General features: G+C 38.6%; 2 protein-coding genes across 7 annotated transcripts in view; one reads left to right on the forward strand and one right to left on the reverse strand.

Moving 5' to 3' along the window:
• The window catches only part of LOC139448066 (glycogenin-1-like), a 53,056-nt gene extending 41,490 nt beyond the window's left edge, over positions 1–11,566 (reverse strand). For all 4 annotated transcript variants that reach the window (XM_071229570.1, XM_071229568.1, XM_071229569.1 and 1 more), the window contains exon 1: positions 11,496–11,566. In XM_071229570.1, coding sequence (XP_071085671.1) covers positions 11,496–11,508 — 13 coding nt within the window. In that variant the 5' untranslated portion in view covers positions 11,509–11,566. The remainder of the gene's footprint in view (positions 1–11,495) is intronic.
• Positions 11,567–11,602: 36 nt separating this feature from the next.
• Positions 11,603–16,158, forward strand: LOC139448067 (tropomyosin-like). 3 transcript variants are annotated; one of them, XM_071229572.1, is made up of 3 exons: positions 11,603–11,709; positions 13,103–13,359; positions 15,325–16,158. In XM_071229572.1, the coding sequence occupies exons 1-3, from the start codon at positions 11,687–11,689 to the stop codon at positions 16,080–16,082; spliced, it is 1,038 nt and encodes a 345-aa protein (XP_071085673.1). In that variant the 5' UTR covers positions 11,603–11,686; the 3' UTR covers positions 16,083–16,158. The 3 variants fall into 3 exon arrangements, with proteins under 3 accessions (XP_071085673.1, XP_071085675.1, XP_071085674.1); XM_071229574.1 differs by having other exon boundaries at positions 11,620–11,801; XM_071229573.1 differs by lacking the exon at positions 11,603–11,709 and adding an exon at positions 11,853–11,936.
• Positions 16,159–16,591: the final 433 nt, after the last annotated feature.

Genomic DNA, 16,591 nt, shown 5'->3' on the forward strand with positions numbered 1-16,591 from the left:
ATACAACACAGTACAACACCTACCTTTTCCTGCGTCCTGCATGGTCAATACTAACAGTAACATCTCATTTAACGTGGGAAACAGATTTATTCCCTCCACAAATACAACAAAGTACAACACCTACCTTGACGTGGGTCCTGCATGGTCAATACTAACAGTAACATCTCATTCTATGTGGGAAACAGATTTATACCCTCCACAAATACAACACAGTACAACACCTACCTTTTCCTGCGTCCTGCATGGTCAATACTAACAGTAACATCACATATAACTCGGGGAAACAGATTTATACCCTCCACAAATACAACACAGTACAACACCTACCTTTTCCTGCGTCCTGCATGGTCAATACTAACAGTAACATCTCATTTAACGTGGGAAACAGATTTATTCCCTCCACAAATACAACACAGTACAACACCTACCTTGACGTGGGTCCTGCATGGTCAATACTAACAGTAACATCACATATAACTCGGGGAAACAGATTTATACCCTCCACAAATACAACACAGTACAACACCTACCTTTTCCTGCGTCCTGCATGGTCAATACTAACAGTAACATCTCATTTAACGTGGGAAACAGATTTATTCCCTCCACAAATACAACACAGTACAACACCTACCTTGACGTGGGTCCTGCATGGTCAATACTAACAGTAACATCTCATTCTATGTGGGAAACAGATTTATACCCTCCACAAATACAACACAGTACAACACCTACCTTTTCCTGCGTCCTGCATGGTCAATACTAACAGTAACATCACATATAACTCGGGGAAACAGATTTATACCCTCCACAAATACAACACAGTACAACACCTACCTTTTCCTGCGTCCTGCATGGTCAATACTAACAGTAACATCTCATTTAAAGTGGGAAACAGATGTATTCCCTCCACAAATACAACACAGTACAACACCTACCTTGACGTGTGTCCTGCATGGTCAATACTAACAGTAACATCTCATTTAACATGGGGAAACAGATTTATTCCCTCCTCAAATACAACACAGTACAACACCTACCTTGACGTGGGTCCTGCATGGTCAATACTAACAGTACCTCCAGGGTCTCACCCTGTTATAAGCTATTCCCAATTTAGTAAAATCACATACCTCTCCAAACAATGACAATATATGACAAAGAAGTTGTTATCCATAACTTGTGTCTATTATGTCAATGACATATGTTACATAACATGGGTTAACCATTGTATAGTGGGAGTATTATTACCAGATAATACACTACTACAATAGGTGTTATTGTTAACTACAGTGATGACATGCTTGCATTAGTGTTTTCTCAACCATAACATGACATGCATGACAATGGGCTGTGTGTTGTGGTTGCTTTTTGTGGGGCTTTCACGTGCAGGATCTGTCTAATATAAAGTTTATCTTTATACTACAAAATGCACTATGAAAACAGTATGATATTATTGTTATAAGTTTTGGAAGTAATATCTAATTTTAACAAGTATTCAGAATGAGCTAAGATCCTGCAGATTCGTAAACAAAAGTCTATTGTGTGCTAAATGCCCCCGGCAGTTGCCTATCAAAAATGTTCAACATGAAAGTCTTATGGTACTAATCCCTATTGTATTTCAAGATACTTGATCTGTCCCCCATAACAGGTGTCACAAATTCATTAACTGATTACTCATATTTAATTATTAATTTTTCTGTGTATCATTTTTTAAGAGCTATATTCTGTTGCAAATGAAAACTGTTGTAAGATTTGTAACTGGGCAACTGCCTGTATCAGAGTTTTTAGAACCAAAAATTACCAGCCCCCCCCCCCCCCCCCCCCCCCCCCCCCCAATTTGCGTCAGTCTGAACTTTTACCTAGTTTTAATTCTTTCAACATCATCAACAATGCTGTGTACGTTCATGGCTGACAAATTCAGTGATGTCATCTCTGAAGCAACTTAATTAGATTTACATATCTTTCACACAAAGTTCTGTTACAATTTACCCTTTTCCCCCCGGAATATTTCACTTTGGTTCGATACTAATTGACTCATTATCACCGATGGTATGTTCAACAACAAAAAACTCTTAAGGTACTTTATTTGCCGGTCCAGAGGAACTGACAGTCACATGAATTACGGGGCCAAGCTTAATGTTACTGGTACAAAACTGGTAAACAGGAACTCTGCATGTAAACTGGAATACTATTCAAAGAATAAAGTGAGTGAGTGAGTGAGTGAGTGGTTTTTGGGTGAGCGAGTGTTTAAAGCTGCTTTGAACAGTATTCCAGTTATATCACGGTGTGCAAATGTAATGTGGGAGGAAAGCCTGAAGTGATGCAGGTCTCACTCGGATGTTTACCACTTCGGTGAAACCCAAGACCACAGGTATGGTGCTGACAAAGCTAGAAACATTATCAGGGAATTTTAACCCACAGTCATAGGTTTCTTAAGCCTTGTTTCAATACTTGTACACGTCTTACTATCTCCCAGGAATACTAGACTTGCGCATAAGGAAACACGCAGTTCCACGAAGACTCTCAACAAGGACATTTCACAAAAAACAACTCAGATAAATAAACAGGCCTGAGCAAACATGGAAATTGAGAAGTAGCATGCAGCAAGGTTCACAGACGGAAATGATAGAGATATATCTGCTAAGTGCCCTTTGCAGACAAATTGGGAAAAAAAGGTGATTATGTTCAAAATTAGGATTTTTTTAAAGTCCTTTCTTTCACATATTCAGGGATATTTCAACATTTCATTCAACATGTTCAATGCAAAAATGTTAATTAAAACATACCGTATTCAACGTAATAAGCGCCCTGCTCTAATAAGTGCTATTTGATATTTGCTAATACATTGGCAAGTGAACAATCCCAATTAGCACCCCTTCGATTGATTAATGATTAATGTACACAAGACTTATTTATTTATGTATAATCACTGATAATGCGCATTCGTGTGTTAAATGCACCCTTGATTATGGGCAATTAAATTCTTGAAAAATATATCTGTCGTGTATAATACGCACAGACTTTTCTTTTGTATCATTCAGGCTGTCAGCATAAACCACGGAATTTACGATCTTTCAACTTTTTTTTTCCACCAAACTTTTATTCTAATAAGAGCTCCCTATTTCTAATTTTGAGAGCACCCTGGGCGCTTACGTCGAATACGGTAACAGCTTCTTGTGTTTTGGTTGTCATTGAAATGCAAGTCACCTCTACAAAGTGTTAACATGACTTGGCAAATGTTTAATTGCAACATGGGAATTGTTACTGACATTTTCTCAAACTTGCGGCCAAATATATAAATGTGTGTTTACTCTATTCTGACATGAAAAAAGTCTGAGTACTATCCTACTCAATACACCCACAACTGGAAGGCTGTGTTGCAATACTTACTTGAGAGATGACAGATTAACAAATAGTCACAATGATATTATTTAGCCAACAGGATCAGTGACCTTGTGCTTGTCGTAATAATGGACTAAAGATCTGGGCCAGACAATCCAGTGATTGACATCATGAGCATGGACCTATGAAACTGGGGAATGATGACATGCATCAACCAAGTCAGCGAGGCTGACCACCTAATCATGTTAGTCGCCTCTTACGACAAGCATAGTCGCCATTTACGAAGACATTGCTGAAGACCTATTCTAACCCGGACCTTTACAGGACGTATCACCTTGTGACATAAATGTGACATAACATACCGTATTCACCATAAGCTCCCTGACCATGTAGAAACTTGACAAAGGGGATGCTTATTCAAACCATACACAATGAGTTAAATTTGCTTTAAGAGATTGAGTGGTAGTGAACAAAATAAGTTCAAAGTTTGATTAAACTAAAACATTTTCGAAAATAGGCAATTATATAACCCTTTTTAGGGCTCCTGTTGTCTGTTAAAAAATTGTAATATACACACAAAAATACAGTCAAGTTAATCCGACGTGATTGGTTGCATATGATTATGTCAGATTAACGAGTCAGTCGGATAAACGAAATTAAGTTGTATCAGCGTCCATAATTGAAAATCGGACAACTTGATAGATTACGATGCAAACACATTGTAATAAAAAATGAAAATTGAAATAGTCATATTGTTTTGATACATAGTTTGTGGAATGTGTTTTCTACTCATGCAAACTCTAAAGCTTAACACAAAACTACGGTTAGGGCTGTATGACTGATTCAAAATATTTTAAAAAGCATAGTCTGGAATGGAAGTCGTCAGTTTGAAACTTATGCTGCAAAGCTCAAGAGAGTTGCTTTCTTAGTGGCTAATGTCAACATCCTGTTTGTCATTTCATTGGTTGGTGAAAGTTTGCGAAAGGTCGTTCAGGCGTAATCTGTGAAGGATTGTCCCGAGCGGTAGCGAGAACTTGTATCTGAATTTAATGATATTGAGTTAATCTAAGCCGGTGATTAATCCTGTTTTGTATATTTAAAGCATTAATTGTTTATTATTAAGCAAATTTATCTCGTCTTTCATCAAAACACAGGCTGTGTACTCACGGGCAGATGACCCCGGAGTATGCTTATCACTGTGTCGGATCAACGAGACGGATTGATGAGTGATTTCAGTATGACTTGACTGTACGTACTGTCATGAAATCTTAGTAGTGGGCGCTTAAAAAGACTACGCTTTGGATCAGGGAATTTTAAATGGCAAATACAGTACTTGTCGGCGAGTAAGTTTAACGTCCCTTTCAACAGTATTTCAATTATATATCACAGCACTAGTCCTACAGAAAATTTGCTATGTGAGTGAGAGTTTGGGTACCTAATTCTGTGATATGATGACAACCTGATCCCATTAGTTGCCACTTACGACAAACATACGTTGCAGAAGACATATTCTAACATGGATTTTCAAGGGGATACACTATTCCACTCAAGTCTCTGCCAAAACCTTTTGGAACTAGTGGACCAAAAATGTATTTTAGCATATTTTTCAGTACATTTTAGTCGATGGACTAGATTATAAATGATAATGTGATCAATTATAATTCTACCATGAATTTGAAAATTACTTGTTTTTGATTGGTTAATCAGAGGTATCAAATCACAATAACCACCTCTGACTGAAACAGTCAATCAGTTTGGTACGGTTCCAAATTCAATTTAGAGTGGTTGAATCTACAGGAAACCTAAAATTTAGTTCTACGTTGAAAACAGTCTGCAGTCGTATATCACAAGATTGATGTAGTGATAAGTGTTTAAGGTATGGATACTGTATTGACATCATCATCATCATCATCATCATAATAATAATAATAATAGGCAATATAAATAGCTTATCAATATAATGTCAATACTGTTTCAATATAAATTTATGAATGTAAATCAGCGGTAGAAATTAGCACTAGTCCTCCAGTCCTTGCTAAACTACCCAATGGTTAAGGTATCCTGAGGACTAGCAGAAATCTGCCATTTTGAGTATGTTTATCTCTTAAGTAATCTGCATTCTACAAAGAAGAATCACTAGATTCAGGATTAGAAATTATATTTTCACTTCTCTGCTAAAATGATTTGACTCAGAGAAACCATCAACCTAATGGCAAAACTGGTTGACCACAAGGAATTTTCGATTGTCCTGCCTAAATTTCAAACCAATTATTTTGGTGCCATTAAGACAAAAAAGGAGTTAATTGAAAGTTAAAAAGGCATAATGGTCTCTCACATTAACTCTTTCCAAGAGAGATTCAAACTAAGTAAGGAGAGAATATCCCAAATATTCCACATCTAGGAATCTGAGATGTCCGAGGCCTTAGATACTACTAGTCTTGTCTGTCACGTGTGTACCACAATTACAGGCCAGCGTGGCACTGCACCATCAGTGTCAGTCTCCTCTCCGACTCTGTGTTGCTACCCACATTCCAAACTGCAATCTCAACCCAGCATACGTGTTTAGAAACACTTAAATTCCATGCTATTAATAACTTCCGGGGTTTCTTTGTGAGCGTGACTGCCATATCTTTGATTTTAAGCAGACTAGCTTCACCAGAATCCTGTAATCAGCAGTTTACTTCCGTGGCTGGTGACAAAAAGACAAATCTCGCCGAAACAGTGTCTTAATATTAAGGAAGATAAAAGCACTGTAACTTGTAAGTTAAAAAAAGAGTAGAATTGTAGATCACTGACATTTTTGTAATAAATACACATTTTAAGAACTTTTTCTACAAAAATATTAAGCCTTATCACTTATCTCAGCATGTCATTCATAATGGCACTTCTAAAGCACCAGACAACCCATGAATATCCAGGGTAGAAAAGGCCTTCAGCAACCCATGCTTGTTGTACATATTGTAAGAGGTGACTGACGGGATGGGGTGGTCAGGCTGGCTGACTTGCTTCAAGCTTGTCATCATTTCCAATAACGTAGATCGATGCCAGGGTTAGAAATTAACTTTTCTATTTAATACTAGTCTTTAAAGATTATCTGCTACAGAGTGGCCATCTACTTAATGGTTAAACTAGAAGTCCACAAGTAAATGTCCTTGAAGTTTACTACAATACTAGTCTTATGTTACTTTCGATCCCCGGAAGCTCATGATGTAAATCACTGGATTGTCTGATCCAAACTCGATTACCGTACTTACAGACCACCGTCTTATAGCTGGAATATTGCTGAGTGCGGCGTTACCAAACATACAAAACATATGACTCACATTTTCAAGCTCTGTGGTTGATTGGATGCAGGTGTTTATACACTACGGTACTATTAACAGAACACTCTGAATGAATGTGGTTTTACATCTGTCATATACATGATACACATCTGGTAGCCTGACATAAATATGTATAGTCTATGAAATCTCTTATTACAATGATCACATAATATATTTGCCTCTCTTCTATATGTTTTATATCAAAATATATAAATGTTGATCTCATCATGTTGATGTGGAAGACAGTCATCTGAACTTCCATCTGTTAATAAATAATGTAGATTACTTTTGATTAAACCAAATCCGCAGTCATTGTGCAGGAGTAAATATTCCAGATAATTGATTTCCTCCACCATCAGTGGTTTCAGATTCTAAAAGAGGAATCAATAATTAATTTTGGGATGGTTTATTTTAAAATTATTTTAGATTGTTTTGATTCAATTATTTTGAAAGTTTAATTTATACTTTTAATTTTTCACCAAAACATATCATGAAAGATATGATTTGTTTTGCCTCCCTACTGACCAATATTTGTTTGGGGAGGCAACATGAAACTTAATTATTTCTGCCTCCATCATCAATACTTCACATGTCAGTACACACCTGGCTCCTCCATCACCCCTGAATAGATGGGCGAGTCTGTGTTGTGGTGATATGGACCCTTCTCGTGCATGAACACAACGTATGCCTGACATTCAGTCTATACAGCAGATGGGAAGGACATATGTTGCTTGGATCAATCAGCTTACATGGTATTTACGGTAATGCAATGACTTAGGACTGCCAGGTATTGCCAGTATCCTGCAATACGCTTCTCAAATGAAGCGGTTGACATGTGGATTCCTATTCTGCCTCATCCTCTGAATCTCCAGGAGGGGACTTGCCATGCTCCTCAACTGGCGGTGGAAAGTCCTCCTTTTCCCAGTTCCTTTCTAGACATTTGAGTGAGTGAGTGAGTTGGGTTTAACGCCGCTTTTAACAGTATTCCAGTTATATCGCGGCGTGTCAGCTTAATGTGGGAGGAAAGCCCAAAGTGATGCAGGTCTCAGACGTTTATCACTTCTGTGAAACCCAAGAGCACGGGTATGGTGCTGACAAACCTAGAAACATGATCGGGGCGAACCCACAATCATAGGTTTCTGGTGTGCCCAAGGGACGCAACTCTGCACAGCGAATCGTAGTGCCTTAGATGACTGGGCCACCCGTGCTCCTCTAGACATTTGAAGGGCGGTGGGGTAGATAAGGGCCCGGGTTCGATTCCCGACATGGGTACAATGTGAGAAGCCCATTTCTGGTGTCCCCCGTCGTGATATTGCTGGAATGTTGCTAAAAGTGGTGGAAAACCATACTCACTCACTCTAGAAATCTGACCAGCCAGTAAAACGTTAATAAAAATCAAGGTTGGATAATTTAAGGATTGCGAGACCCAAGGGAATGGATCCAGGGATTAGTGTAGATGTGAGCTCTGGAGATATAGAGAATCTCACCCGAGTGTCTTTTGATATCAAATATATCAACACGAGTTGATAAAAGTGAAAAAATGCCGAGGCTTGCCAAGGATTTTTGCCACTTTTATCAACGAGTGTTGACATATTTGATATCAAAAGACACAAGGGTGAGATTTTATTTATCATCCAACATCATTCTTTCAACTTTTCCAATTTGTAGACAGTAGTAAGTTAGTTAGGAGTGTCTTCAGTGTAAAAAGTACTGCAAACAGCTTCAGTAGCAGAGCCATTAGTGATGTCATTTGATTGTGACGTCATGGTAACCAGTGACGTCACAATGGTCTGCAAAGCATTGTGATCCAATTTCATTGCAGCGATATCTACAGTGTAGATATCGCTTGATCTCATCCCAGCGATATCTCCTGTGCTAGCCAGTTTTGGATGATAAAAAAAGGATGATTCTGCCATGGAATCCCCACATTGCAGACACAAGAGCTCATCACACGCGAAGCAGCCTCGCTATTTGCATGTGTGCCTGCCTGTGACACGCTGTACAGTTTCCATGACATTGTGGTGAGCTACAAGGAACGACAGGACTTCCGACAAACTGCGTAATCATGACAGTGGTGCTTAGTGCAAGAATCATTTACGACTTGAAATCATGCACAGCCCAAACATGACATTGGTGAGAAGAAACGTAGCTATTCGTACGCAACTAAAGGCCATGATCATTTGGGTACAAATATATTCCAATAATATCTCCAACAAATACAGTGCCCGCAACTGAGATTTACACATACACCTGGCTTTGAGTTGAACGTGCAGCAAACTGTTCACGAGCTACAAGGTGATTATGCTTGTTGTAAGAGGCGACTAATGGGATCGGGTGGTCAGGCTCGCTGACTTGGTTGATGCATTTCATCGATCCCAATTGTGTGGATCGATGCTCATGATATCAATCAATGGATTGTCTGGTCCAGACTCGATTAATTACAGATCACAGTCATGTAGCCGGAATATTGCCGAGTGCGGCGTAAAACAACAAACCAACTAATTCTAGGCAGAGCTCTAGGACAGATTGATGAAGTACTTTAGGTTAGTAGTACATACGACTGCACCGTCTTACCGCTATATCGTGTATACTGTAATACACTTTTCAAACGATATGTAATGCAATTTCAACACTATGACATGCATCAACCAATCAGCAAGTCTGACCAACCGTTCCCATTAGTCACTTCTTACGATATGCATGGGTTGCTGAAGACCTGGGTCCAACCTGGTTTGTTTGTTGTTTAACGCCACACTTAGCAAAATTCTGGCTAAATGACGTCGGCCCGTAAAAAAAAAATTGAGTCTGGTCCTTTTATGGCAAGCATGGGTTGCTGAAGACCTATTCTACCCGGGATCTTCACGGGTCAGATCTAACCAGGATCTTCATGGGGGCCAAAACCACTCACATACAATCATATCTAATCAGCTGGATGAACATTGACAGTTGGTCATTTTTGATAATGTCACCATGGTATATGTTTTAATAAAGAGAAATTTTCAGTCAACTTCAGTGTATGCATGACCAGATCGTTTTATGTGTGTACCTGAATACTTTTGTCAGGGCTCTGGTTAAACGACTCCCAAGGGGACATTTTGTATCCAACTCTTGAACCATACAGTGGGTATACGGGTAGGGTCGGGTAATAAGGGGTCTGGCACCCGGGTAGTCAATTTGGGCTTGTCCTAGCCTTACTTCACAAAATCAAATTTAAAAAAAATCAACATATTTAAGCTAATGAAAGTTGAAACTGGTTAGTAAGTTTTAACATATTTAAGACTGGCAATATTTTGACACTGTTTCACAGACTGCTCTTACAAAATGCATAGTTTGCTGTAGACAAAAGATTCTAACCCGGAACCTCAAAGTCTTGTGTCTATATCTGGGGACTGTTCTACCCCTAAAACCCCAGGGGAATCAGAGCATGGTATCCCCCGTTTCCCCCCCCCCCCCCCCCCCCCCCCACACACGTGTCTGGTGTGAAATACCCACTGAGGCATAAACAGGAAGTACCAGTAGATGCACTTCCTGTTGTGGTCAGGTTCCTTGAAATCACATATCAATACTTGATAACAACAGCAGTGGGCCCCCAAGCTGTCTTCCGCAAAACTGTTCCGTCTTGTTAAGGCTAGACCAAATAAACTATCTGTCACAAAGATATTTTCATGAAACAATTAGGTTGTGTTGTTCCTTTATGCTGTATTCAGCAATATTCCAAATACTGTCATGTTTATCCAACACTAATGATGGGGACCGAATAAATCAGTGCTATTTACATGATTTAGACCTGTTAATCTGAGTCTTGCACTCCGACTTTTGATGCACCTAATTCGCAACAAATAGCTGAAATCACTTTATTATCTGTCTTGTTAATCAGACACAGTGATCAGCGTATTCCATGGTCATCTGCCCACGAGTACACAGCCCTGTGACGAGTCGGCTAGTGGCTGCAGAAAAACTTGCTGAACAATAAACAATTAATCTTTGAAAACAGCAGATATCTTGAGCTTTGCAGAACTAGTTTTAAACAACCATGCCAGACTACGCTTTCAAAAGTATTTTGATTCAGTCAAACATACAATCTCATTAAAATCAGATCTTAGTTCTCGCTACCGCTAAACAAAGGCCCTTTTTTCTTAAAAATTGTGATGTCCAACCAATGAGAATGGATAGATGAAATCTGTTTAAAGCAGAGTATGACATATGTTAGGTAATATTATTTTCTATCTTTGAATTTAATTTGTAGATTCGTAATTGAATCCCACCATGTATGAGAATATAGAATTTATCATATTTATATAGTTGAATTTTTTCATAATTGCTTTGACACCTCAATGTTGCGAGGTAACAGCTACAACTAATAATGCTGGAATAAAATATATTTGATTTAATATCGGATTTGAAATCCGATACTCAAAAGTGGGCATCTTTAAAATCCATTTTCAAACCGGTTCCTTGACACTCAACTAGCTGTCAAAACTCACAATCTTGGTTAACGTTGGAAATAGATATTTGCTTTCATATGGTATGTATTTAGTCCTTGTAGAACACATTGAGCGACATTCTACAAAAGCATAGACGTTCACAATGCCATCACGCACCCACCACATGTTGCTTCGTTGCTTGTGAGACGTTCCCCATGCAAACCATACACGGCAATAGGCACGAGTGGTGAAGGGTCACGCATGTGACACCCTCTAAATCTCCTTACTCGACATGGCTAGCCGGAGTAATCAACGCATACAATAGATATACATATGAACAAGTAATGCCCTTTGTAAAAATTTCATCAATATCGAACTACTGCTTAAACGGTAAATATGTCTTACGTACCTCTCTCCCCCATCTTCGAGCACTTGACTGTCAGATTTGCCGGAAGTAGAATTCAACCAATCAACGTGTAACTTCCGATCACGTGCCCACTACTTTGGGAATGCCACTTCGACTGTCTGCATGTCTGAACGTAATACAGTGATCCGTTGGATATACAGTGCAGAAACTTAGACATTCTTCGCACGTGGTGCATGTCTTCAGTTAAACGCTATTTGTAAATAGATTTCTGATTTCTGTTTGAACATAACATAAGATCAGGGTTGGGCGACTGCCTAAATCTGACAGTCTCAGCGAGAGGGAATAGGCGTAAGTCGTCGTAGATAGACTTTCTTTGGTCTCTTGAAGTAAATTGTTGAATTGTAATTTTGCTTCCCTTTGAAACAATAAATCAACAAATTGAGACACAGCCTAGCCATCCTTATGGACTAAACAAATAATGGGGTAAGGATTGTTTTACCTATGTGAACATAAAACTATTCTAATGGCTAAAAACAGTTGTGATTTATTAGCCTACCCTACTGACCCTAATTTGAGGTGCCAAACTAGAAGAATATTTGTTATCCCATTTCGAACTTAGTAAATACCATTTACCAACGCTAGAAAAGAAGCAGTTGTAATTTAGAAAGTTTTTTCGGTTCCTTTTTATGAAGATTGATAATAGCTAGGCTTACCCTTTGTGTTTTCGAAATCCACAGTTATGTTTTTAATCACACTGTTAAATGACTGTTCATCATGTTCATGTATTCATAAGCGTTCAGTTGTTGGTCATGTTTATTTGTGAGAAAGTACATTTATCATTGGCTCAATTAATCAATTATTGTCACATGGTATTGTTAAAAAGTGTGCCCTTCATGCACCAGGAAATTATTTTAACCAAACCATTACACTTCAACCTTGTCATCGACACCAAGATGTAATTAATTTCTAACCCTAGTTGGTAATAAGCCTGAACCACCTTGTGTTTGACCTTAAAAACATCATCTTCCCCAGGTGAAGTTCAGAATAATACTTCTGATGTCCACCGCCTTGATATTTCTGGAATATTGCTAAAAGCGGTGTAAAACCATACTCACTTACTCACTCTTTGTAATTGACCTTCCCTTGGTGTGTATTTTTGTGGGGGTCAAAGTAGTTTATTTTGAAGTTCAAAATATTAACAAAATAAATAGTTTACATTGTTCATATTCATGTCTCCATAAATAGTTGCAAAATTGCTGACACTGCGTAAAACAATCACTCATTCATATTTCATGTATTGTGATGGAAAAAAAATACAGGGATTTATCTAGATATGTTCAGAGGCTGATATTTGGCCCCAGGTTTGAAGAAAATTACAGCAAAAATTTTTTATTAAAAATTTGCCAGTTCCTCGTCATTTCTAAAACTATGAACATTAATGAAGCCACCTTTTGGCAATATCATGATTTTCCCCCAAGTTGCCTCCCAAAAGCACTTGGTCTGTTAACCTAGATAAATCCTGGCCTCTGTTAATGTTCGGCTGATACTACTTCTTCTATAATGCCACTTAAATATGCTGTCCCCCGTAAAGTTGCAGGAGTTGGTGCTATTAATAACTACAAAAATTGTATTGTTGTAACATCTTGTAGAGTTGCTGAGGTCACCATGTCAAACGAGGACACAGCAGGCCAGTGGATTGCTGAGCTGTTCCAGCCAGCGTTCTCCTTTGCGGTAGATGATGTTGCTGCGCTGCAAGAGGAGGGGCCGATTAAAAGCAAGATCAAGCGAGCACCTGCTTTTGACCCTGAGGCCATTCAAAAAGTGTATGAGAAAGTCAGAGTAATGAATATTCTGGATGCAGAAATGAAACAACAGACATGGGACAGAGAGATAGCAGAATTAACAGGTGAGATAATAATAAGAAGAAGCAGAAGTAGACATGGTAGAAGAATACATTTGTACTCACCATGTGCTCACTGATTCCACAAAATATGATATTGATATTGTTCTGGTTAATGGATCATATTTATTATTATTCTCAGCTCCCTGAGGAGTATACAAGCCAGCTGTAGGCCTATCTTATTTTTGTCTTGCAATATTCTATGTAATTTCCTTATTCTATAGTCAGGCTTGCTGACTCGGTTGATGCATGTCATTGTATCCCAATTGCTTGGATCATGCTCATAATGTCAATCACTGGATTGTCTGGTCCAGACTTGATTATTTACAGACTGTCGTCATATTGCTGAGTGAGGCGTTAAACAACAAACAGATGTCATTCTTTGGATAAGATGATGAATATTCTATTCATCATATAGGCAGTGGTTAGAATTGGCCTAAAACAGCCCTTGCTTGTACTGAGAAGCGACTAACAGGATTGGGTGGTCAGGCTCGCTGACTTGGTTGATGCATGTCATCTACAGACCGCCGCCATGTAGTTGGAATTTTGCTGAATATGGCTTTGAACAACTAGCAAAAACAAACAGTGGAAAAATGCTCATATCAGCGTTTTGTATCAAAAGTTTCCCATGCAAACTGCTTGTAATATAAACAAGTGTTTAGAATGAACTTGATTAAGGAGGGATGGATGCTTTTAACATTAAGGTTATCACAAGGACCCCATATTTCTTTCATGCTCGGTTTGTAGAATACAGACACCTTTTATTCAGGATGACGGTTCCTCTCGCAAACATTAATCTCAAACAGAATTTCTAGAACATGCATAGTGAAGCTTTTAATGTGTGGATAAATTGGTCAGAATACTTCAGTAGTAACACACGTAAAACGACAATCAGTTGATATTATCTCAGAAATAAGCACAATACTTCATGGTCAAGGGGAGATAATCTTGCTAGGCAACTAAACATGGCATCCGGGAACGTTTTGATGATTTTATGAAGTTTTGACATGAAATTCTTCTTTATCATTACCAGATCTGAAAACAGTCTGCAAGACGTTAAGGGTGACAATAAGTGAATATCGAGAAAACAAACAAATTTGAAATCTTGCAACATCAATGAACAAGGGGAGATAATCTTGAGAAATCAATTCAAATGAAGTCTTTGCTTGTATGTCATGTTAAGTCTGTTGGAGATATATTGGTTACATAAAAACTTTGAAAACTAATTTTAGCCAGCTCTGCAAAGTGATGGCTGACATTTCTACCATTTCCATGAAATCTTACATCACTGAACAATTAAAAAAGATCACTTTACTGATGCTTTACTCTTCAATACAGTGTCAATAAAATCCTTCCACAAACCTCAGGTATTGAAAAGTTTTAGTGCGATACCTATATTACAGTATAAGCATATTCAATTTTAACGCATAATCTTTATCCAGTTGAGGGCACGGGTGGCCCAGTCGTGTAAGGGTCGGCAGATGGCGGTGCAGAATTGATTGGCTTACCAATGTTTGCATAAACCCCCCAAATTAGTCCATGCCCCTTAACAGACTGCTGTTTCCTGATAGGCTGGAAATAGAATGGCCAGGGTTTGTGTTGCATTATTGTCATCACTGATTTCGTATTGTTGTCAACATTCGTTTGTGTGTTAATGATTAAATGAGCAGTGTGTGATGTTATTATTGTAGACAGGGCGATCAGGTAGCCTAGTGGTTGAAACGTTCGCTCGTCACGCTGAAGACCCGGGTTCGATTCCCGACATGGGTACAATGTGTGAAGCCCATTTCTGGTGTCCCCCACCGTGATATTCACTATTCACTCACTATTATTGTAGACATATTTATTTGATATGAGTTGACTTCAATATGTTAGTGTGCGCACTGCTGTTTTAGGTTTATACCTCCAATTATTGACTTCTTAAAATAAACAAAACTCATTTCTAATGTCTGTTGCTTGTGTTGTTTTCAGCACAGAAAACTGATTCACACCCTCAAGAAGAAGTTGACAAGAAAGACAGACGTGATGACACAAAGGAAAGTGACGAGGACTCAGGGTCCGCTGTTGACTTGAAAGAAAGCTGCATTTGGGACACCGACGAACTTGACGTCCTTCGAAAAGTTTATAAATCAGCCAAGGGAAGGATCAAAGAGTTGGAGGTGGAAGTACGTGAAACTCAGAGAAGAAATAAACTTTTAGAGGATGACAATATCATGTTGAAGAGCGCGCTGGAAGTAACTGAAAGTGGCTTTAAAGATGCTAAGAAAGCCAATAAGAGGTTGAAAATTCATTGTGATAACTTAAAGGAACAGCTGGAATTTGCATCAGCTAAAGTGGATGCTGTGACAGAAATGTGGAAAGAAATCAGCGAGGAAAAGTCTTCCATGATGAAAGAAACTCAAGATCTGAGAATCCAAACTGACCGAGAAAGACTGGTCAGAGAGAGGCTGGAAATAAAGGTCGAAGAAGCGGGAAGGGAGATAATTCAGGAGAAGAAACTTGCACAAGAGAATGCTCGTGTGAAGTATGAAACAATGATTTTCGGTCTCCAAAAACATGTGAAGTCTTTGTCGGATGATCTTACCAAGGAGAGACAATCTCATGATATTTCCAAGAAAGCGCTTACGAGTTTGAGGCACCATTTTGCGAGTTTGCCGCTTCACGACATTATAGCACCGCATGTGGTGCAGGAGGATCAAGTGAAGAATATCGACTATCTCAGTTTGTGAGGGGAGGAAGAAATAGCATGTACATATCATATCTGTTCATATCTGTGATCTGTATAAAATTTCTTGATTGTTTTAATTTGTTTTTGGCTTACTCAATGATGGTGAGTTTATTCAGTAATAGTGGGAGGATACACCGATTCATCGGTGGATTGCGATTTATGGCTTCTTGATACAACTATCGATGACAGCCGCACAGTCACTAAGTAAAAAGTATTGCTTCTTATTTTATGTTTTATTATCTTTAATAAATTTTACACCAAACACTAATTACAAGTGAAAATGAGTAGTGAAAATGTAAATATTTTCATCCACTTGAGACTGCCATCTGAAAATCGTTAGTATTTATCCATAAAATGCACCAGAGATAAGACCACAGGCAAGTATCGTGATATGTATCGGATTGTGAGCAAGGTATGGTGATACATATTGGGTCAGACAGTTGTATGGTCCCAACCCTATTATCCAGGGTATTTGTGGTGGTAGGGTAGCCTGGTGGTTAAGGACCTGCC

This window comes from Haliotis cracherodii, unplaced genomic scaffold (assembly GCF_022045235.1).
Source record: "Haliotis cracherodii isolate W230 unplaced genomic scaffold, xgHalCrac1.p SCAF_7, whole genome shotgun sequence".
Taxonomy (NCBI): Eukaryota; Metazoa; Mollusca; class Gastropoda; order Lepetellida; family Haliotidae; genus Haliotis; species Haliotis cracherodii.